The 22,497-nt window shown below is 36.8% G+C and overlaps 2 protein-coding genes and 1 long non-coding RNA gene across 5 annotated transcripts in view; 2 read left to right on the top strand and 1 right to left on the bottom strand.

Moving 5' to 3' along the window:
• Positions 1 to 20,909, top strand: part of LOC127621674 (C3a anaphylatoxin chemotactic receptor-like) — a 94,883-nt gene extending 73,974 nt beyond the window's left edge. The window contains exons 1-3 of one of the 2 annotated variants that reach the window (XM_052095413.1): positions 15,581 to 16,121; positions 17,666 to 17,812; positions 18,615 to 20,909. In XM_052095413.1, the coding sequence (XP_051951373.1) occupies positions 18,671 to 19,651 (981 nt within the window). In that variant the 5' untranslated portion in view covers positions 15,581 to 16,121; positions 17,666 to 17,812; positions 18,615 to 18,670 and the 3' untranslated portion in view covers positions 19,652 to 20,909. Of the gene's footprint in view, positions 1 to 15,580; positions 16,122 to 17,665; positions 17,813 to 18,614 lie in introns of those variants that run through there. The other variant, XM_052095419.1, reaches the window with a different exon arrangement.
• On the top strand, positions 3,933 to 4,847 carry LOC127621721 (uncharacterized). Its single transcript, XR_007967891.1, has 3 exons — positions 3,933 to 4,102; positions 4,518 to 4,617; positions 4,702 to 4,847. It is a non-coding gene; the product is annotated as an uncharacterized LOC127621721 (long non-coding RNA).
• Positions 6,459 to 7,547, bottom strand: LOC127621704 (mucin-7-like). 2 transcript variants are annotated; one of them, XM_052095433.1, is made up of 4 exons: positions 7,319 to 7,546; positions 7,183 to 7,236; positions 6,706 to 7,097; positions 6,459 to 6,595 (listed from the first exon to the last, which is right to left on the bottom strand). In XM_052095433.1, exons 1-4 carry the CDS (start codon positions 7,407 to 7,409, stop codon positions 6,590 to 6,592), a joined length of 543 nt encoding a protein of 180 aa, XP_051951393.1. In that variant the 5' UTR covers positions 7,410 to 7,546; the 3' UTR covers positions 6,459 to 6,589. The 2 variants fall into 2 exon arrangements, with proteins under 2 accessions (XP_051951393.1, XP_051951387.1); XM_052095427.1 differs by lacking the exon at positions 6,459 to 6,595 and having other exon boundaries at positions 6,685 to 7,097; positions 7,319 to 7,547.
• Positions 20,910 to 22,497: the final 1,588 nt, after the last annotated feature.

Below are 22,497 nucleotides of genomic sequence, written 5' to 3'. Positions count from 1 at the left end.
ACATAGTACTCTTTGGGGTGGGGCAAAAGTAGATAGAAATGGTAAGATAATTGAAGAATTGATAGATGGAAAGAATTTAGTATGTCTCAATGATGGAGGGTGCACAAGGGTGGATATGGTATCAGGATTAGGATCAGCCTTAGATTTGACATTGGTGTCAAGATTGTTAGGAGGAGTATCTGAGTGGGAAATATTAAGTAAATGCACGGTGGGAAGTGATCATTATCCTATATTAATATCTATTATGAGTAATGGAGAGGAAAGGGGAAAGAATTGGGGAGGTATAGGGAAGTGGATATATGAAAAGGCCAACTGGGCAGAGTTTATGAGAGAGAGTGAAGAAGGTTTGAATCGGATTAAGAATATAAATAGGGGTAGTATTGAGGAAATAAATAGTAAGATTATTTCTGTTATAAAGGAAGCAGCAGGAAAATATATTCCTAAAAGTAAAGGAAGTAGGAAGATGAAAATAGTCCCATGGTGGAATAAAAATTGTGATGAAGCTATTAGAAATAAAAGGAAGGCATTTAGAAGAGTAAGAAGAACACTTAATTTTCAACATTTGATTTAATATAAAAAGGCCCAAGCAGAAGTTAGAAGGGTGGTAAGAAATGCTAAAAGATATTTTTGGAGATCTTTTTGTAGTGAAATAGGGAAAAACACTCCAATTGAAGAGGTATGGAGTATGATTAAAAAGATGAAGGGTATACGAAAGGAGTTTGAATATCCAGTTTTAAAGATGAGAGAAGAATTAGCTGTAACGGATGAAGAAAAGGCAACAATGTTTCAAAAGGCATTTGTAAAGGTGAACTGCTCTAAAAATTTGTCAGATGAGAGTAGGAGAGTAAGGGAAGAGACTCTTAAAAAACACCCGCTGTTAAAGGATAGAAGGGAGGCTATGGACAATTTGATTGATGATCCTTTTGAAATGAATGAATTAAAGAGAACATTAAGTAGAATGAATGAATCAGCAACTGGAGAAGATGGAGTAAGCTATAGTATGTTGAAACATTTGAGTGAAAATGCATTGGGTGTGGTTTTAGAATTTTTAAATAGAATTTGGATAGAAGGGATTTTGCCTAAAAACTGGAAAGAAGCGATGGTACTGCCTATAAAGAAACCAGGGAAGGATACAAGTGTTCCATTAAACTATAGGCCAATAGCTCTTACATCTCATCTATGTAAAGTAATGGAAAAAATGTTAACTGACAGATTAACGTATTATTTGGAAAAAGGGAAGAGTTTTACACCAAATCAGAGTGGATTTAGGGGGGTAGAGGAACAATGGATCCAGTATTATGTATAGAGTCTGACATAAGGAAAGCATTGATGAGTAAAGAAACAGTGGTGGCAGTCTTTTTTGATATAGAGAAAGCTTATGATTTGTTATGGAAAGAAGGATTGCTGGTGAAATTGGGACAATTAGGAATAGGAGGGCGAATGTTTAATTGGATTAAAAATTTCCTTGTAGAAAGAAAGATTAAGGTGAGAGTGGGAGAATGCATATCAACTAATGGAGCATTAGAAAATGGAACTCCACAGGGAAGTGTTATTAGTCCATTGCTCTTTATAATCATGATCAATGATGTGTTCTCAGGGGTGGACAAAAGTATTTGCAGATCATTGTTTGCGGATGATGGAGCTCTATGGTATAGAGGTGCCAATATAAAGTTTATGGTCCAGAAAATGCAAAGGGCATTAAATGAGGTGGAGAAATGGTCATTTAAGTGGGGATTTAAGTTCTCAGTGGAAAAGACCCAGTCCATGTTCTTCACAAATAAAAGAATAGATAACGAATTTAAATTAAAACTGTACAATCAGACATTAGAAAGGGTAAATAAGGTAAGGTTTCTTGGAATATGGTTAGACAGCAGACTCACATGGAAGGGGCATATAGGAAAGATGGAAGAGAAATGTAAAATAGTTTTGAATATAATGCGGTGTGTGTCCGGTCAAGACTGGGGGATGGACCGATTGGCTTTAAAAACCATATACATAACACTAATTAGATCAGTGATGGATTATGGAAGTATTGTTTATGGATCTGCAGCTAAAACTCATTTAGCTAAATTAGATAAAATCCAGGCAAAAGCATTAAGGATTTGTTGTGGAGCATATCCATCATCTCCAGTTTCAGCATTACAGGTAGAAGTAGGTGAAATGCCTCTTCAAATAAGAAGACAACAGTTGATGGGGGTCTACTGGGCAAATCTTAAGGGACAGGACAAATCACATCCCACCTTAAAATTATTAGATCAGTGTTGGGAGTATGGGAAGAAAACAATTAATAGTTTTGGATGGGTGGTAGGGGATCTAGTAAAGGAGATGGGTATAAAGGATTTTAGAATTACACCAAGAGTGATCCTGCCGGCTGTTCCGTTGTGGATATTGCCTCAACCTCTAGTAGATTTGACATTACTGGAATGCAGACAAAAAGAAGGTCAGAGTGAACATGAGGTAATCCAAGTAAGGGAGTATTTGGGTAGAAGGTATGGACACATTATTCAAATATTTACAGATGCATCAAAGAATATAAGTAGCGGACAAGTAGGTATAGCATATGTTATACCAACATTGCAAATCTCAAAGAAGGTAAGGATATCAGATAGGCTATCAGTGTTCACGGGGAAATGATGGCAATTGTGATTGCTTTAAGATGGATTAATGAAACAGGAGTGAAGGATGTAGTAATATGTTCAGATTCCAGTGCAGCCCTCTCAAGTATCGATGCCCAACAGTCTGACACAAGACAAGATTTAGTAATGGAGATTCTCCATGAATTATATTTGTTGCAACAAATAAGGGTGAGGGTACAGTTTTTGTGGGTTCCTGCACATGTGGGTGTGAAAGGGAATGAGGTAGCAGATAAGCTGGCAAAACAAGCAGTACAGGATACAAAAGTTGAAATAGATATACCATATAGTAGATCAGAAATCAAAGCAATAGTTATAAAGGAAATGTATCAAAGATGGCAGCAGTATTGGGATACTGAAACTAAAGGTAGACATTTGCATGCAATACAGCCAAAAGTAGGGAAAGGAAGGCATTCTAGTACAAATAGAAGAGAGGAGAATATTTTATCAAGACTTAGACTGGGGCATACAGGGCTAAATAAGACAATGCATTTAATATCCAAGCATCCAACAGGGCTTTGTGAATTGTGTGGAGTTAGTGAAACAGTAGAACACGTAATTATGCATTGTGGAAGATATATAGAGGAGAGAGTAATTCTAGTAGAGGAGATAAGGAGAAATGGGGAACAAGATATTTCATTAAAAAATATTTTAAATCCGAAGATAGGAGGGAATGCAATAACAATATTGTTCAAGTTTCTGGAGTGTACAGGCCTAATAGATAGGATATAGGAGTGTGAGGGATGTATACGTGTATGTGTGTATGTATGCATGTGTATATATACTGTATGTGTGTGTGTGTGTATATATATGTATATATGTATGTATGTGTATGTATGTGTGTGTGTGTATATGTATATATATATATATATATATATATATATATATATATATATATATATATATATATGTATATATGTATATATATGTATGCATATATATATATATGTGTATATGTGTATATATATATATATATATATATATATATATATATATATATATATATATATATATAATTTTTATTAAAAATGTTTTCCCTCTCCCCCATCCCTCTGGTGTAGGAAGGGTTACGAGCGAAAGCTAGAGGAGCTGAACACGCAGCGCTGGCTGAAGCAATGACTCTTGTTGGGCTGGAGGATGGGGGGAGGGGAGGTAGTGGTTAGAGTCTCTGGTTCATGATCACAGAAGGTGGCAGTAATGCACGAGTTTTGTTGCGATCTGCCACAAAAAACGAGGAAGAAGAAGAAGGCTGCTGCTGGATGTAACCGATCTGCGAGAGTTGCCGCGTGCAGGCGGGGAGGATCTGCAAACGGAGATATGAAGCCGGACACGTTGTGGCTCCCGTAGTTTGCTGCAATTACGTCAGTCATGGCAGATCACGTGGTGTTTGCTTGCTTTATCGCAGACGAGCTGGAAGCGATAGAAATTCCATTATTTTTGCATGACATTGGGCACAATGAGCAACGAAGGTGAGTTAAATGGTTAAATGTAAGAAGTATCTATTTAAACAAATTACACATTATCAATTTAGTTTTAAAGTTACTATACCTAGAATCTGCAAATTATATGTTGAATAAAAATACTGTATCGAAAGTCTAAAGTCTTTGCAATGTATTATTGATGTAATGGGTGGCTTTTGTAATCAATAGCTACTGTTGCTTGCCTTTTAATAATAATTATTATTATTTTGGTTTAAATAGAGAATTACTCATTCTGACAAAGAAATAATGGAGTTTTACTCCAATTTCAACACTTCTGTATACACTAATTATTTGATTAAAATCCCAATTCAACATAAAACACTGAAAATAAATGTTTGACTACATGTGTGTTCAGTTAGGCTACATGTATATAGTGAGTACAATTCCTCTTGTTCTAATTTAGAATGGTTCCAAAAATAGACAATTTTGTGGAGGATGTTGTCCCTCTCTACAGTCTCTCAGAATTTAGAGGTCATTTCAGGCTTTCGAAAGAACAAGTGGAGGTTTGTACTGGTTAATATAAAATTCATTGAACTATTACAAGTGTTAGCATGTTGTCTTGATAACCTATTTTTCTACCTTTGCAGGATGTCATTACTACCCTTGGTCCTGTTTATATGAATTTACAACAGACCAAAATTCCACTCACAAACAGTGTTCTTGCCTGCCTTTGGACATTGGAATCAGGAGTCATATCGTGGGGTGGCAGATAGATTCAGCATGTCAAAATCCACTCTTGCCAAGCATCTCCATGAGTTTTGTTGCAATGTGAACACATACATGGCCCACCACATTTCCTGGCCCAGAGGTCAAAGACTGGAGATGTCAAAGTTAGGGTTTGACGCAGCAGGTTTCCCCAACACTGTATGTGCAGTGGATGGGTGTCACATTCCTATACTGAGACCCCACTGTGATAATCCCCTAGCATACATGAATAGGAAACAGTTTTATTCTGTAAATTTAACTGGGTTTTGTGACAGTCAGCGGCGCTTCTGTCACATCAGTGTGGGTTACCCTGGGAGTTGGCATGATGCCAGAGCATTTCGTTTCACAGAAGTTTGTCGTGTTCTTGAAGAAGATCCTCATTCCCTTGTTCCACAAGGAATGCACATAATTGGGGATTCTGCCTACCCTTTGTTGCCTCAACTTATGAGGCCTTATAGAGACAATGGTCACTTGTCTGCTAGGCAAAGATACTTTAACAGAAAGCTCAATGCAGCTCGCGTGGTTATTGAGCATGCATTTGGCATTCTAAAATCTAAGTTTAGGAGGCTCAATTGCCTGCAAATGAGAAGCATTTCCAATATCAGTTCAGCAGTCTCAGCCTGCTGCATTTTGCATAATCTTTGTTTAGAGCCCAGTGATCAAGTTGTTGTGGTAGATGATGGTGTTGATGATGAACCACACCCCCAGCAACCCCACAACACTAATGCATGTCATTATAGAGACCAGATTTGTGGCCAGATCTAACTTGTATGTGTATACTAAACATACAAAAGTAAAGATTTGAATGTACAGAAATATTCAACAAATGATAAAAAAACAGATTTTGTGTTGAAATAAAGAAATTTATTTTATTGAACAAAATTAGTTTGTCATTAGAAATTGTGTTCTTTGGGAACATAAAAAAAAAATACATAGTAGACATTTTGGGGAAAGGTGTAAATCAAAAGAGAAAACAGCTTTACATTATCATTTTATTGAGGTTCATGTGGATTCTGTAATAGATGCATAATTTGCTCTAGTCTTTTTCCCATTTTCTTCAGCTCCTCCACAATTGTTCCCAAGCTGGTCACCATGGTTTTTTGAAGGACCTTCTCCGCCTCTCTTTAAGTTGCCACCATCTCTCCAGATCTGGCCTTACCAGGGACTCAAGCACAGCAGTCCTTCTCTCTGCATGCTCTTCGTAAGCCTCCAGAAATTGTAAGGGTTGTGGTCGTCTTTGCCTGCTTGTGACGTTTGTATTTGGTATGGTAGAGGTTCCTGGCTGTTCATCCATACTAGCACCTGCTGGCTGGTCTTGAAGAGAAGACATTGTGGGCATGCTTTGGGTGGAGGTCTCTTCCAGACCTAGAGGTGTGGAGTGAATGGTGCCAAGTGGTGCAGTACCGATCCCCGATGACCCAAATAACTCATCCATTAGCTGGTGGGGGTGGATTTCAAATGTAAAATGAAAATGGCCAATGTAAGACATGACAATGTTATTTCAGAAACATAAAGTAAAGCAGTCTTCAACTTACTGTATAGTACTCCCAGGTGATCTTCCCCTCCCCAGTTGCACGGCGCCTGTCTTTTACTCTCTTATAAGTGGTTAACATGTTTGCTAGTTTTTTTTTGAATTTTTTCACTTGACAAGTTGTAGCCCTTTTGTGAGAATGAGTTTTGTATTTTTTTTATAGAACGCCATTTTGTTCCTAAAATAAAGTTGCTGGTGAGTTTTTGTAAGGTCCAGTAGAAATAGTGTCATTTGATGTGTTATTTCTGTAAAATGGAGGGATAAGGAGAGAAATAGATTAACACTACAAAACAAAGAAAATGTAATTTAACCACAGTATTGACATTTATCTTCCTTACAGTATTTGATATAATACCTTGAGATTCATGCCTGTCTGACTGGAAGGAGGGGATGAAGGTTGAATGGATGCTGAAGGGTTTCCACACACTGCACCAGGTTGCAGAGTGGCAGGCGGTGGGTCCTTGACAGTGGAGGTAAGTAGTATTACAGGGGGCCTAGTGGTAGTAATCAGGTACTGGCTGGTTGATGGTGGAGGTGGTACAGGGGGCCTAGTGGTAGTAATCGGGTACTGGCTGGTTGATGGTGGAGGTGGTACAGAGGGCCTAGTTGTAGTATTGGGGCACTGGCTGGTTGATGGTGGTTTCACAAAACTGAGGTTTAGGGGTACCAGCGACCTAGTGGAGGTAGTGAGACATGGAATAGGAGGTTGGAGGAGCTTTGCAGCACAAGCTGGGCCACTGAGGAGAGCTGGTTGGAGAGAAGATTGTAGATGTGGTCAGTGTCACTCAAGAAATATTTCCAGTATATTCTTGGTCATTAAGTAAATGTGTACCTTTTGTTTCAACAGCTGATACTTGCTCCATGACAGAAGAATGGAACATTTGATCTGGGGGAATAAATGATAAATAAAACACTTGCACAAATCATTGGTGCCCTGTAATTATTTCACAGTTATGCGGTTTCCTTACCATTCTTCATCCTTTCAGCGATGTCATTGGAAACTGTTAGCATGACAACATTACCTTTGCTGTCTAACACATTAATGGTTACGTTGTCCATTTTGTTGTGTGTTACATAGGGATGTAACGATATTGACGATATCGCGCTATCGCGGTGGTAAACGTGTCTCGATATCGTCGTGGTTGGGTTACAATATTAAAAGGACAGGTGTCCGTCAAAAAGCAAGAGGATTAAACACAGTCCCGCGGAACAAATCATTGTTAACTACATAGACCATGATCCTTTGCGCTGCGTCGTCACAACAACCGTTGTTAAGCCAATAGGATTGCACGCTACACGCTGTCCACACAAGCTCACAGCAAGCCAGCAGGGCCGACAGCGATACTTGTAAGGATGAAAACAACAACCCCGAAGTTGAGATTGTGCCAGCCCCTGCAGCTTTTAAATCAGATGTCTGGAAACATTTTGGTTTCGTCGTGTCAAAAAACGCAAAAGGAGAGGTGGTGGTGGACAGACAATGGACTATTTTGATCTTTCTGATGAAAAACGTGAACATAAGCTAAATGATAGGTCAGTGTTTTTTAAAAGGCTTTTTGACTGACTATTTTATTTAAGTTTAAGTCATGTTCCTAAATACCAGTTTTAAAAGGCTGCTTTTATTTGCGTTGCGCATAAACCTGACTTAACTTGATCTTTGTTTGCACTTAAAGGGAATTCCCTATTGTTTACAATTGTTCTAGTTGCTTCTTAACTTGAACATTGCACAGAAGAATCAGTTATGCAACCAAATATTACTATACAGAATATTGATGTTCCTGACTACAACTTGCACTTTAAAAGCACTATGTGATCAGCGTTTTATGTTGTCATGATCCATAAATACAACAATACATTGCCTGTTGACTGGCAAAAGCAGAATAAATGTCAGTATTTTTTCGCTATTATCATCACAAACACTATCGTGAGCTATTTAACAATACCGTGAGCTTTTCCACAATATCGCAATAAATATCGTACCGTGAGGTCAATATCGAAATTGTATCGTACCGTGAGATTTTGATATCGTTACATCCCTAGTGTTACATAGGGTAGTGCAGGTTCTTTATATATCCTAAGGAACCATGGGACCATAGCCAACACCAGTTCCATTCATTATTACTAATAGTTAGCAACATATGCAATTACCCTTTTAAGTCAACTTTCAGTTTTGGCTCAACATTAATTAGCAGTGATTTCCATTGTTTTCATGATTTAGTGATTAAGTAACTTTATGTATTAACCATGGACCATGGTATTAACACACTTTTGAGATGTGTGTGTATAAGTGGTGTTTTGGAAGGGGGTCTTCCAAAACAAGATAACATATTGGATATATACTTTAGCAGTTTGACATGGGTGTTTCTGCTAATACAAAATCATAAAAGTAACCTATAAAAAAAAGGTTTCAGCAAAAGGATTTACAGTACCCTCCAGATGAGCTCTTTTTAACATTTGAGACAAAACACCATTCATTTTCATATACAGAAAAGCACAATTCTGTTGGATTTATATTGTGATTTAGACCAACTCTTTGAAAGTGAACAGAATGTTGTACTGTTGTTAAGTTGAAGATATAGCAAGTTGTTAGCAGTTTGTTAACCACATGCAGGTGAAGTATGACCACAGCAAAATAAACTAGAGAATATGAAGAAACCATATGAACAAATGGAAGAACAATGTATTACGCATCATTTGTACAGGAGCATACATTTATGACCACATTAGATTGTATGTTTTTAAGATTAACATTTGAGTTATTAAAAATGCTCATTTGAATAGGTTATGCAGCTGAATACTGTAAAAGGTCTGTATGAAAAAGAAAGTCATGCAAAAAAAAACATACACAAACCCTTTATTAACAATAAAGTAAATACAGTAAAAGAATATCTAATAAATATGATTTTTAAGATAAAGACGACATAAAAAGGTATTGAACTGTTTTAAAAGTCGCAATAAACTTGAAACGCACGTCATCGGTGTTGTCAGTGAATCCGGCCAATCGTGGATCAGTTGTGTCGTCATCAGAACCTGTGCAGCTGCTCTTGAGAAGCTGCGCTGGCTGAGTCCTCCGGCTACTCTCGAATCGCTCTCGCGGTACTTTGATGGCATACGTCACAGTCACATGGCGTCGGCGCTGTATCAAGTCGGACAAAATTTCTAACCGGCATGCACTGCTTCAAGTCAGCCGCCGATCGGTCTGCGCAGAGCTGCATGAAGTCGAACAAGCCTAAAGTGATGTGTAGTCGCATAATATGATGTTTACCTGTATTGATCCAATAAAAAGCCTTCAAATTTATACACAGAAGTGTTAAAAAGCCGTGAATTTAAGTTAATGTTCAAACCTTGTCTGCTCGTGTAACTGTCAGATGTAATAAATTATATCCCCATTAAAATATGATACGTAATAAAATTAGATTTAATAAATAGTATATTTGCCTATTAGTATATTGTTTAAATAACAATATACAGGAACTGTGTTGTCACGGTACCAAAATTTCAGTAGTCGGTACCAATACCAGTGAAATTTCACGGTACTCGATACCATTTTTGGTACCAATGCAAAACACAATAACAGGTTACTAAACAACACTATTATTAATAAAGTTAATGTTAGAAATAGGTATATCTGTCCAAGAGAGAAAATGTTATGTGTGCATTCTCAAACATCTGTTTCATATTAACTTGGAGTTGTAAGGAGCCCCCTCCTTTCTCCTCTTCTCTCTTTCTGTATGTTTGTGTATAGTGTATGAATGTGTATGACAGAGGTCCGAAGGATCCTTAGGATTCGAAGGAGCCTTTGTCATATGGAATCATTATCTGTCATATCTGTATGATGTAATGCATGTTCTTATTGGATAGTCCTGTAAACTCCCCTCCAATATTGCAATATATATATTTGTACGCTATATGAGCTGAGTTGAGCTACTTTGAATTCGCTCCCCAACGTTGGATGCTTTGTACTGATTTATTCACGACTCAATAAAAGACGGAGAAAAAAGGCACTGCTATCGTTTAGAAGATTTTCATTTCTAACAGTTAACAAAACATTAGCAGCAGAAATAAGAACAAAGCAGCGCACATCGGCACATCACACACACACACACACACACACACACGAGGCAGCAGCGGCCCCTCCCAGCAGTGTTTTTCTTGGCTTGTGTTGAGGTGAGTGGCGATGAACAAAAGATTAAACTACCAGTGCCTCGAATTTACTGCTGATTAGCCAAAGACAAATATAGTTAACCTGTGTCTTGCTAGCATGCATGCCTCATGAGCTACTAGCTAATGTAATAAGTTAGCTACAGTTTAGCTAAGGCAAATATATCATGGCCATACAGTGCTACTGTACTAAATGGGGACCCTACAGGGTGAATACAGTGTGTGTGTCTAATGACATCATCACAATCGATAAACTGATATGCAAATTAGGCGTCAACTAGTTAAAATGCGCATATTTGCATCTAATTGACAGGGCAATGCAGGTAAATAGGATAAACAAAATAATTAAAGCATATCACCACAGAACGTCCCCAGTTAATGACTTGCATACATCAAGAGTCTTTCCTCCTGAAATTTTGAAATCTAAATTGGTGAATTTAGAAGAAATCTACAGATGCAAACAGATGGAGGATAGTAGGTTTAAAACAAACTCCATCTAAATGTGGATTTTGAAGGTTTTATTTGATGATGATGATACAGTCCTCCCTCAAATGTGAAACTAAGTCCATGTCACCATCAGTTATTGTGTATATGTGTGTGTACATGCATAGCAATAATAATATTATATTTTTGTATAATATATGTACATATTATGTATTTGATTAAAACATTCAGGCAATTCAGTATTCTGATGCTTGGTTTCAAATTATTAGTAAAACACGCCCCTCTGCTTGATGCAGTTATTTAGGTTATTCTAAATATATGCTTGAAACTAGTAGCATAGAAAACATGCACATTGTGGCATGGTTTCCTTTGCTGCTCTATACACCTAGTGAATACTAAGGAGACCATGGTTTCTGTGTGAACGGATTATTTTGTAAACATCTTTTGAAAATGAAACAATTGCGTGAGTTTGAGGAAGATAAAATTAATTAACTTTTTTAATTAATTTTTTAAAAAGGAAGTCAGAGTTAATATATATACTTTTTTGTTTAAAAAAAGTAAAAAAATACGTAATTATGAGAAGTGCCCTTTTTTTCACTTGAGCCCCTGCCCCTCAAAATGTCTGTGCACGTCCCTGCAACGGAACATGCTTCTGAATGTACTTTTTTTTTTTTTTTTATCATTCCCTAATACAGGTGGATCAGCCCGGCCCCACCCTCCTCCGGATTTGGATCGGACTCGTCGGACCGATACCCGATCTGTCTGAAAATACCCATCGATGCCATCCCTACACAAACACACACGTTTTATAAATGTAAACCTATATTTTGTATTGTATAATTTGTCTTATATCATTTTAATCACATCTTAGCTTTTTAAAAATGAACAAATTTGTAGAAGCCTATTATTTTGAAGCCTTTTTAGTGTTGAATATTAAAGAGTTAGAATATTTAATAATGATTGCCCCCTTAAAATATTTACACATTTAGAAAAAACATTTTGAACCTTTTTCACCAAAAAACGAATAAGTAAATAACATGATCAAGCAGACAAGCTTTAATGGCGAGCCCTGGAGAGGGTAAAATGTTTGGATTTAAATCTATTTTGACCACTTTGTTATTTTGAATATATTTTCATTTCATTTGAAATATAATTAGAATTTATGGTTTAATTTCTTTGTGTTTCAATAAATGAATATAATTTTTCAAAATCAAAATCGACTGGTAGAACTGAATGCACACCGATACAATCACTGTTTATACTAGCCATGATTTGTGTGTCAGTAGATGAAAATGAATAATAATTACTTAATTTAATGGAGCATACATCCAGATCTGACAAGAATCACATTTTCCATGTGTATAAAAGGAGCGTTTCGCTGTCATAGAAATATGCCTGACATTCATCAATGTTGCAGTTAATGGACAGAAAAAAGTAATTTTCAATTCTTCTAATTAATTGGAAACAGTACATTTACACTACCAACTTCTTATTAATGTGCTGTCTTTGTTTAAATTGTTGGTGCAAGAGGGAATGGACTATATAATAGGATGCAGATGTTGAATAACCGGAGAAGAACCTCAGAATTAAATGACACTTGGTCACGCCTTTTGTGTGGGTGCTTTCGCCAAACCCACTTGTGCCTAGACTTAGCACATGCTTGTACGAAAATACCAAAACTTCATGGCCACGCCCACTAACTTTGCATATATGACTTAAAGCATTGCCTTGCGCACAAGATTGCACTCTTAAATTAGGACCCTAAAAGAGACATATTCAATAACGAGGGACTGAGTGGATCTCATCTTTGGTCACACATCGCACAGAGCGAGTCAAAATAAATGTTTCTCATAATCTGTATTGAAATCACACAGACATGTTAAACTACTCTGTAGAGCAAAACGCAGTAAAATGGAGAATGTTTTGAAAACAGCCCATGGAAAATCAGAATTGAACTTGTTAAATGCAATGTCAATGTAACTATGGCATATCACTACTACATTAAAGCTATGTTGACATTCATGGCAACACTGGACCCACTGCAGTGAAATAATAAACATTTTCTTTTCTCTGTAGCTTATGCTACAAAACACGCAGAGAATCTCGGTGCTAAACTTCTTCGCCACTATATAACTCAATCACTAGTGAGTAAAATCTGAACATTTACTAGCCAGTGGCTAATCACAGATAATGTTTAGTCGCCAATGCAAAATTTGGTTGCATTGTAGAGGGTTAAGAGTTAGACATACATACAACCCCCCTGAAGCAGATCTAGAAAAGTAGAGTTTGGGAGGAGGAGGGTTTCAAATAGAAAACTCTTGTAGCGAGCTGCAGTGAAATTGGCTTACCTTCAAACAACTGAGGCAATCTTACCCTTAGACAAAGAGAGAGAATCAAAAGACCTATCAGCTTGAGCCATAGAATATGAGAGTATGGTCAAAGGACTAATCAGCTTGCACCATGTAGAGTTTCATGATTCTTTAGGACCATTTGCCAATTTATTGAGTTGAAATTTTGTACAGTGTAACTTTATAAACTGATTATCTTATTATTTTATTTTACTTTTCTTCAAAGGCTGGATAATGGCATGATTAAAACGTGCAATGAACTCACAGCTGCAGGTTGTAACTTTGACACAATTTGACTTGAAAATTTAAGGCAACAGTTAAACCTACGTTCCCAATTTTAGTGGATTTAAATTTTGTACAGTGTATCTTTATAACCACAATTTCTGTGTCTAATAAACATTTACTATGCCTTAATCATCCCCATCTTCAAGTGTTAAATCGATTTGTCTCCTTTGTTCAGAGAAGTAAAAGCTAAAAGTTATACAGAATTGTAAAAGATATGGGCTTTAGAAGATGTTTGTTATACCTAAATATACAGGTGAAACTCGAAAAATTAGAATATCGTGCAAAAGTTCATTAATTTCAGTAATTCAACTTAAAAGGTGAAACTAATATATTATATAGACTCATTACAAGCAAAGTAAGATATTTCAAGCCTTTATTTGATATAATTTTGATGATTATGGCTTACAGCTTATGAAAACCCCAAATTCAGAATCTCAGAAAATTAGAATATTACATGAAATCAATAAAAAAAGGATTTTAAATACAGAAATGTCGGCCCTCTGAAAAGTATAATCATGCATATGTACTCAGTACTTGGTTTGGGCCCCTTTTGCATTAATTACTGCCTCAATGCGGCGTGGCATGGATGTTATCAGCCTGTGGCACTGCTGAGGTGTTATGGAAGACCAAGATGCTTCAATAGCGGCCTTCAGCTCTTCTGCATTGTTTGGTCTCATGCCTCTCATCTTTCTCTTGGCAATGCCCCATAGATTCTCTATGGGGTTCAGGTCAAGCGAGTTTGCTGGCCAATCAAGCACAGTAATACCATGGTCATTGAACCAGGTTTTGGTACTTTTGGCAGTGTGGGCAGGTGCCAAGTCCTGCTGGAAAATGAAGTCAGCATCTCCATAAAGCTTGTCTGCTGAAGGAAGCATGAAGTGCTCTAAAATGTCCCGGTAGGCGGCTGCATTGACTCTGGACTTAATAAAGCACAGTGGACCAACACCAGCCGATGATATGGCTCCCCAAACCAACACAGACTGTGGAAACTTCACACTGGACTTCAAGCATCTTGGATTGTGTGCCTCTCCATTCTTCCTCCAGACTCTGGGACCTTGGTTTCCAAATGAGATGCAAAATTTGCTCTCATCAGAAAAGAGGACTTTGGACCACTGAGCAACAGACCAGTTCTTTTTTTCTTTAGCCCAGGTAAGACGTTTGACATTTGAAGCCCATGTCCAGGACCCGTCTGTGTGTGGTGGCTCTTGATGCAGTAACTCCAGCCTCAGTCCACTCCTTGTGAAGCTCCCCCACACATTTGAATGGCCTTTTCCTGACAATCCTCTCCAGGCTACGGTCATCCCTGCTGCTTGTGCACCTTTTTCTTCCACACTTTTCCCTTCCACTTAACTTTCTATTAATGTGCTTTGATACAGCACTTTGAGAACATCCAACTTCTTTTGCAATTACCTTTTGAGGCTTTCCCTCCTTGTGGAGGGTGTCAATGATGGTTTTCTGCACAACTGTCAGGTCAGCAGTCTATCCCATGATTGTGAATTCAACTGAACCAGACTGAGAGACCATTTAAAGGCTCAGGAACCCTTTGCAGGTGTTTAGCTGATTAGAGTGTGACACTTTGAGCCTACAATACTGAACCTTTTCACAATATTCTAATTTTCTGAGATTCTGAATTTGGGGTTTTCATAAGCTGTAAGCCATAATCATCAAAATGATATCAAATAAAGGCTTGAAATATCTTACTTTGCTTGTAATGAGTCTATATAATATATTAGTTTCACCTTTTAAGTTGAATTACTGAAATTAATGAACTTTTGCACGATATTCTAATTTTTCGAGTTTCACCTGTAGACTATTTTAGGGATATAAATAAAGAATATAGAACATTACCTTTTACAAAAACATTAAAGTGCTTAATCGTAAATTTTATCTATTTATGATAGCTGTTAGTATTATGTCTCTTTTGATAAAGCTGTTTAAATATGGGAACAAATTGGAAAATTATTAATAATTTTTGCCCCAAAGATATTTAGGATTACTGTATGTCCCAAAGAAATCCTGGTTTTTGGTGCTCTGCCTTACTGTTCTCATTTCATTCTCAAAAGTTTGACCTAAATATCTGATACATTTTCACATAGTCACACTTTTGTCTCGTGCTTAATATACAGAAAAGCTGTTTTGTCTTCGTCTTCACTCATATTGCAATGTTCAGCCATCTCCAAAGTGAGTGTCTTGATGTTCTGGATGTGAGTGGACTACAGACCACTCACTGCAACTCCCTCCCTTCTTCCTAACTTCTCCCCCTTCTCCCCCTTTTCCTTGTGTGTCCACACCCATTCTTGGGACATTTACCAAACTACAATGTTTATGACGTGTTCAAATAGGGGGATTTTATGACCCTAGGTGTGGTCTTAGACAGTCCCAGATCTCTGAATTTTACTTTAATTTCAGATAGGAATTAGGTGTTAAATTTGTTTGGTCAATACCGCAGACTGCTCTTATATTTCAATAAACAAACCTGCATCAGGAATTCATATGTGAAGCATTACAAACTGCATTGTGAGGCTTATTCTGTGAGGTAAGTTATTTTATGGATGTAGTTTTATAGCAATAAGAGCAAATATGCATGAATATTACCATGTGTATTTGATCACACAGTGATAACATGTTTTCTGTATTGTTTTACGTAAAGACTGAGAGCACTTCAGGAATTAAGATGTTCAATGAGCATGTTAAAATAGATTCAACATAGATACTGATGTAGTCTAAGCAGGGACAAAAACTAAATTTCAGTTCGTTCTGAGCAAAAACTGTATATTTTGTTTTGTTCATGTGTTTTCCAAGTTTTGTATCTGGACTTGTTTTCTTATTAAAGCAAAACTGCACTTAGATCCCGTTCTCTTGACTCTTCCTGCAGCCGTTAAAAAAACACACTTGTTAATGTGAATGGCTTGGCTAGGGAAGACAGATAGGGTTTGTCGTTGTAGATTTCTTCTAAACAGCATTCGAAGTGCAGTCGAGTAAAAGATTTCAGGACAGGCTTATATAGGATGTACATATGTACAGTTCCTTTGTTTATTAATATGTTACATGTGATTTCCTCCTCAGCAGATTTCAATGTGATATCAACAAAATATCTTTTTGGATGCATTTGTCTACATTCTATGTTACGCCAAGTTTGTCATGATCAGATGCATGCTCTTTATGATAAAAAGAGATGTGTCCTTTGCTCAAAAACAGGAAGTTCCATTTGAATTTGTGACCACTTAATGCTTTTTCTTACGGAGCCCCCGAAGTGACCTGGGCAAAAAAATAAAAAGAGTTATTGGAAATGTTTGGACAACACGAATCGGTAACAATACTATGCAGCCACCACTGGAATCAAAATCCATGAATAAATGAATCCTTTATATTAATAATAAACACCAGGACACGAAATTTAAATTCTAATGAATGTGAAAATGTATTAGTTCATCGAAACCACAGAACTTGCTATTGTAGTAATTACAGATACAAATTTGATTATTTATATTCTATTATTTTCTTTGTAAAAAAAAAAAACAAATTAATACAATAGCTTATAAAAACATCACCAAAGTGTATTTCAATGCATAGTAAAAACCTTAGACATGTATGAAACACATATAGGCCTAACCCAAAATGGCCAAAACGGTTAATAAGAATATGAACATTTGCTAAACTGTGGGAAAACTAACTGATTTAGAAAGCAATATTTGTTTTACAGTGTGCAGAAATATCATGCTGTAAAACTATAATGAAAATAGTATGCTGTAAAATCATTATGAACGAATTCTCCTAAAAATGGCATGATTAAAACGTGCAATGAACTCACAGCTGCAGGTTGTAACTTTGACACAACTTTGACTTGAAAATTTAAGGCAACAGTTAAACCTACGTTCCCAATTTTAGTGGATTTAAATTTTGTACAGTGTAACTTTATAAACTGATGATCTTATTATTTTATTTTTTCATAGGCTAATGGATAATGGCATGATTATAGTGATGGTGCTGTTCTCTCAGGTTTTAACCTCAAGCACATCATATCACCAACAGTCAAATAAAGAAAAATATTTAGGGACTTGTTTATATGTGTCTTTACAGTCTCCGTTACCAGAATTTTGCTTGCGTCGACTAGGTGGCAAAATGTTTGGCATAGTGCAGTCTGCTCTTATCGCATCACTAAACAACCCTGCAAAAGAAAGACGTGTGAAGCATTTGCAAACAGCACCGTGAGGCTTACTTTGTGTGGTAAGTTATTTTTGAATGTCATGAGAGCAAATAAATATTACCATGTGTATTTGATCATGCAGAGAGCACTTGTTTTCTGTACTCTTTTAAAGACAATTAAGATGCATGTACTGTAAATATGATGTTCAAAGAACATGTTGATATAGATTTAACACAGTTCATGATGTATTCTAAGTAATGTATTATTGAGAATGCCTTTCAGCTAATATGTATATTTCTCAATTATAATAACAAGAAATGTTTCATATTCCTTAATGAACTACAGAATGTGAATGACTGCCTTTTGAAGTTTAAGAAAGAGTAAAGATACAAATTCTAAAGCCATATAAAAGCTACTTTGGTTACAAATTAGGCAATTTCCTGCATACAAATAGGCATTTAACCCATCACAAGTAAATAAAGGACAAGTCAGAAAAGTGCACAAGTTTTATATGGAGAGAAAAATAGATGTGATTGCAGAATTCTGCTAATGTTGTACTTTTTGTTGGGCTATCAGTTCTGCAAATAAGAAATGGCCTGATCAGTAATTAATTATGCCATTCATGCAGTATAGCAAACAGAAATAAAAAAGAAAAATACAGTTACGAGAACAATTTATTTTCATCTCAATCTACTATTCACTAATTTATTTGATTGAAATGATATAACAGACATTTCACAGTTAATTGTAATGAGTGAACTGAGGAGATCTTGTCAGCTCTTTGTGTGGTTCTTCAGTGGTCTTTTGCTCAGCCATGACATTTTTTAGAAATGTGTTCCATTTGAAACCATTTGGACAAATCTGTGGTTGTTTTTGTTACAGAACTTTTCTTTCTATTCAGTTTTAACAACTGTTTAATCCAGGCAATAGAGGCAAACATGAATTCAACCACAGAAGAATACAGCTATAATGATGCAGACAGCTCTTACGAAGACATCCTGAAGTTACATACTGAAGACACACATCCTGAACATTGCAGGGAAGCAGCATGCATAATCACAGCTATTTTAAATGTGATCATTTTCCTACTTGGCATCACTGGAAATGGAGCAGTGATCTGGATTGCAGGTTTTAAGATGAAGAAGTCCGTTAACACCACTTGGTACCTGAGCTTGGCTTTGTCTGACTTCCTATTCTGCAGTATTATTCCTTTTATCATTATCAGAATTGTAAGAAACAACTGGATCTTTGGGCTCTTCATGTGCAAATTCACATCCTTTGCAATGTTCCTCAATATGTACAGCAGCATTTTCATCCTCATCGTCATAAGTGTGGACTGCTGTGTGACCGTCAAGTTTCCGGTTTGGGCCCAGAATCGACGCACTGTAACAAAAGCCTCTGCTGTTGTTGTGTTGGTTTGGCTAATGTCTGCTTTTCTTAGTATACCAGCATTCAGATTCAGAGAAATCCATATTAGCCCAACAAAAGGAATTCAATGTGGTAACAACTATGAGCATCACCACACAACTATTGTGCTCATACGATTTATTTGTGGGTTTTTGATTCCATTCCTAAGTATTTGCATCTGTTACTCTATCCTAATCTGTAAACTTAGGGTGAACCAATTGTCCAAATTCACCAAGCCCTACAAGATCATGACACTACTGATAACAATTTTTTTCCTATGCTGGTTGCCATATCATATTGTTTCTATAATAGAGCTGAACCAATCTAAGCATGGCCATAACCTTGACATAGCCCAACAAGTAACTGCTACTCTTGCCAGCTCAAACAGCTTTCTAAACCCATTCCTCTATGCATTCATGGCAAAGGACTTAAAGAAGAAACTCTGCTCATTTCTGTCAAAGATTGAGAGTGCCATTGATGAGGAGACCCGAAGTGCTTTTACAGGAACTTAAATTACCAATTCTGGGGATCACAGACTTTACACTGCTGTCTGAAAATGTGAAAGATTATTTTAACATGTCTGTTAAGCAAGCCAGACTGGGGTTTTAGTAAATCATTTTTACTCATAGAAATATATTTTACAGCTCTTTTTTCATGCAAATCTACAATAACAAATATAACTCCATTCATGCTCCAACTATTTTAATTCTTTGCATTTGGTGCATGCAAAATAAATACACATATGACGTGTAATTCTTAAAGGAATAGTTCACCCAAAAATGTAAATTCTGTCATAATTTAGCCACCGCCATGTCGTTTCATGCATTAGTGGCTTACTTTCTTCTGTGCAACACAAAGGCAGAGATGTTAGGGACTCCGAGCCTCAGACACCGTTCACCTTTATTGTATTGAAAAACAATGCAAAGAAAGTGAATGGTGACCGAGACTGTCAGTCCCTAACATTCAGCCTTTTGTGTGCTATGGAAAAAAAGAAAGGCATATTGGTTTTGGAACAACATGAGGGTTATAAGCAGAGGTGGGTAGAGTACCAAAATATTTACTTAAATAAATATATAAATATATATATACTTATTTTTTTTTACTTAAGTAGAACTAAATGTAGTTATGTAAAAAACTACTCAAGAGTAAGAAAGTATCAAATTAAAATAATACATTTTTTCATTAGAAATTTACTTGAGTAAGAGTGTAAAGTACTCATAAATGTAAATCGATCCAAAAAGTTACTCAAGTAAATGTAATGGAGTAAATGTATCACGTTACTACTCACCTCTGGTTATAAGCCTAAATGATGACATAATTGACATTTTGGAATTAACTATCCCTGTTGAAATAGAAGTGATACTTGCAATCTTTCAATGTTGTGCGGCACTTCTGCTCTTAAGCATTAAAACATTTATTTACATGAATTTGCTTGCATGTGGCGAGGTGTTTTTCTTAACTTCATACTTTGTTTCTTATTTACTGATTATAGTGTTGATTTGCAGTTGTCATTTAAAAAGCTTCACAAGCATTAATGAATGAAGTACAACTCAGAACATTTCGAAAAGAAACAATATTATAATGGCAACATGAACTTAATGTAGATTCTTTGGCACTGTAGGGATGATTAACAGTCTTAACCAATCTGCAGTGTTGTATAAAATATCCAATCGTCATGCAGATAAGATATTTTATGGAAATTGTCTTGTAATGTTCTGAGTGCTCAAAATAAATAAATAAAACAGTCCACAACACAATGGAACATCAAAGTGGAAATCCAAGGCTCTTGTGTCGGTTCTTGTCACTTGGGCTATTAAGCAACCACATAGAATTAGCAACTACCCAGGACACTCAAGCAACAGCATACAATTAGCTAAAAACACAAAGAACACTTTAGCAACAGTATAAAAACAACCTGGCAAACTTTCATGGCAAGTCAGTACACTCAGCTGCCTTCTTTGGAATGCTCCTGGGCCTACATTTTTCTATGAATACAAGCTGCATAAAAGTACAGCTCCTATTTACTTGAATGAGAAGAGACCAAAATCTCTAAAATGGTTGGCCATTTGATAACATTGTGTTTCATCAATATTATGTGGATAGTGGCGAATGATCAGACTCCGGTCACTGCCATCTCACTGGTTGCCAAAAAGGCGTTTGATATGGTAGAATGGGATTATTTTTTTAAGATTTTGGAAATATACGGGTTCGGGAATACTTTTTTTTTGATGGATTAAGTTACTTTATAGACACCCGGTAGCGGCGATACAAACAAATTGATAATTTCAGATAATTTTTCCTCTGGATAGGAGGATCCGGCAGCGTTGCCCTCTTTCCCCATTATTGTTCTGTCTTGCCCTGGAACCATTAGCAGCTGTGATAAGAAAGGAGGATGATTATATTTTATTATTTGTTTCCGACCCCACTATATCAATGTAGATCAATGCCTACACCGAATTATTAATTTGTTTATTAATTAGTTAATGTTCACCCCTTAATGAAATAGTTTTTGAGCGATGTGGGCAGGTGGGCTTCATTACACTTATCTATGATTGGGAAGGTTCATGTTATTAATATGAATTGTATTCCGAAATTCAACTACCTGCTAATATCCCTCCCTATTGATTTCCCCCTTATTTCAAGAAATTTGATAGCATAGCAAAGTCCTTCATTTGGAATGGTAAACGTTCCAGATTTTTTGTATATATTTCTAAATATTTTCTACTGTTTTATTGTCTGTTTGTGTGTCATTGTCAATTGGCATTTGTCCACTGGGGTGTCTGTTTGTGCTGCAAGGAGGGAGAGGGTTTAAATTGATATCATTTGATTCCAAATATTCTGTTTGTAGCACACTTCTCCAAGGAGGGAAGGATGACACAGGAAACAGGGGCTTCAAATTCACATGTTAGGCTTTAATGGCCACACAGCAGTGCTCACAGCTTACAATCAACAGGAATCGCTCAGCAAACATAAACTTCTTAATAGCATATAGTTCTCTCATGCAGCATACGTCAACACTGGACTGACGTGTAACACTCTCCCGACTGGAGGTTCTGTGGCTGTTTTTATGCCGCTGTCCCCGTGCTCACTGAAATTAGAGACAGGTGTTAGACATAATTTAGTTCAGGTGCAAGCGTCCTTACCGCTTTCTCCCCCGGATGGGCGCTTGACCACGCCCCCACTGCCACATACCCCCACCGCCCAACTCAGTCCGGGGCGCCCAATTTCAGGAGGTTGAGATCATATATCTGCCGCGCGCCCCCTCTATCAGTTCGTTTAACCTCATAATCGATATCCCCCACTCATCGTGTGACCTCAAAGGATCCTTGCCACCTGGCGAGTAATTTAGAGCTCGATG

The sequence above is a fragment of the Xyrauchen texanus genome, chromosome 3 (assembly GCF_025860055.1).
Source record: "Xyrauchen texanus isolate HMW12.3.18 chromosome 3, RBS_HiC_50CHRs, whole genome shotgun sequence".
Lineage (NCBI taxonomy): Eukaryota > Metazoa > Chordata > Actinopteri > Cypriniformes > Catostomidae > Xyrauchen > Xyrauchen texanus.
The sequence above is the reverse complement of the archived record's forward strand: the minus strand, read 5'-3'. Positions and strand labels throughout refer to the sequence as shown.

Excerpts from the sequence above, each read along its gene's own strand:
- LOC127621704 (XM_052095427.1), bottom strand. The coding sequence starts at position 7,409 with ATGGACAACGTAACCATTAATGTGTTAGACAGCAAAGGTAATGTTGTC. Across the intron at positions 7,237-7,318 it reads CGCTGAAAGGATGAAGAATG|ATCAAATGTTCCATTCTTCT; the intron begins GTAAGGAAACCG and ends TTATTCCCCCAG. Across the intron at positions 7,098-7,182 it reads ATCAGCTGTTGAAACAAAAG|CTCTCCTCAGTGGCCCAGCT; the intron begins GTACACATTTAC and ends CTCTCCAACCAG.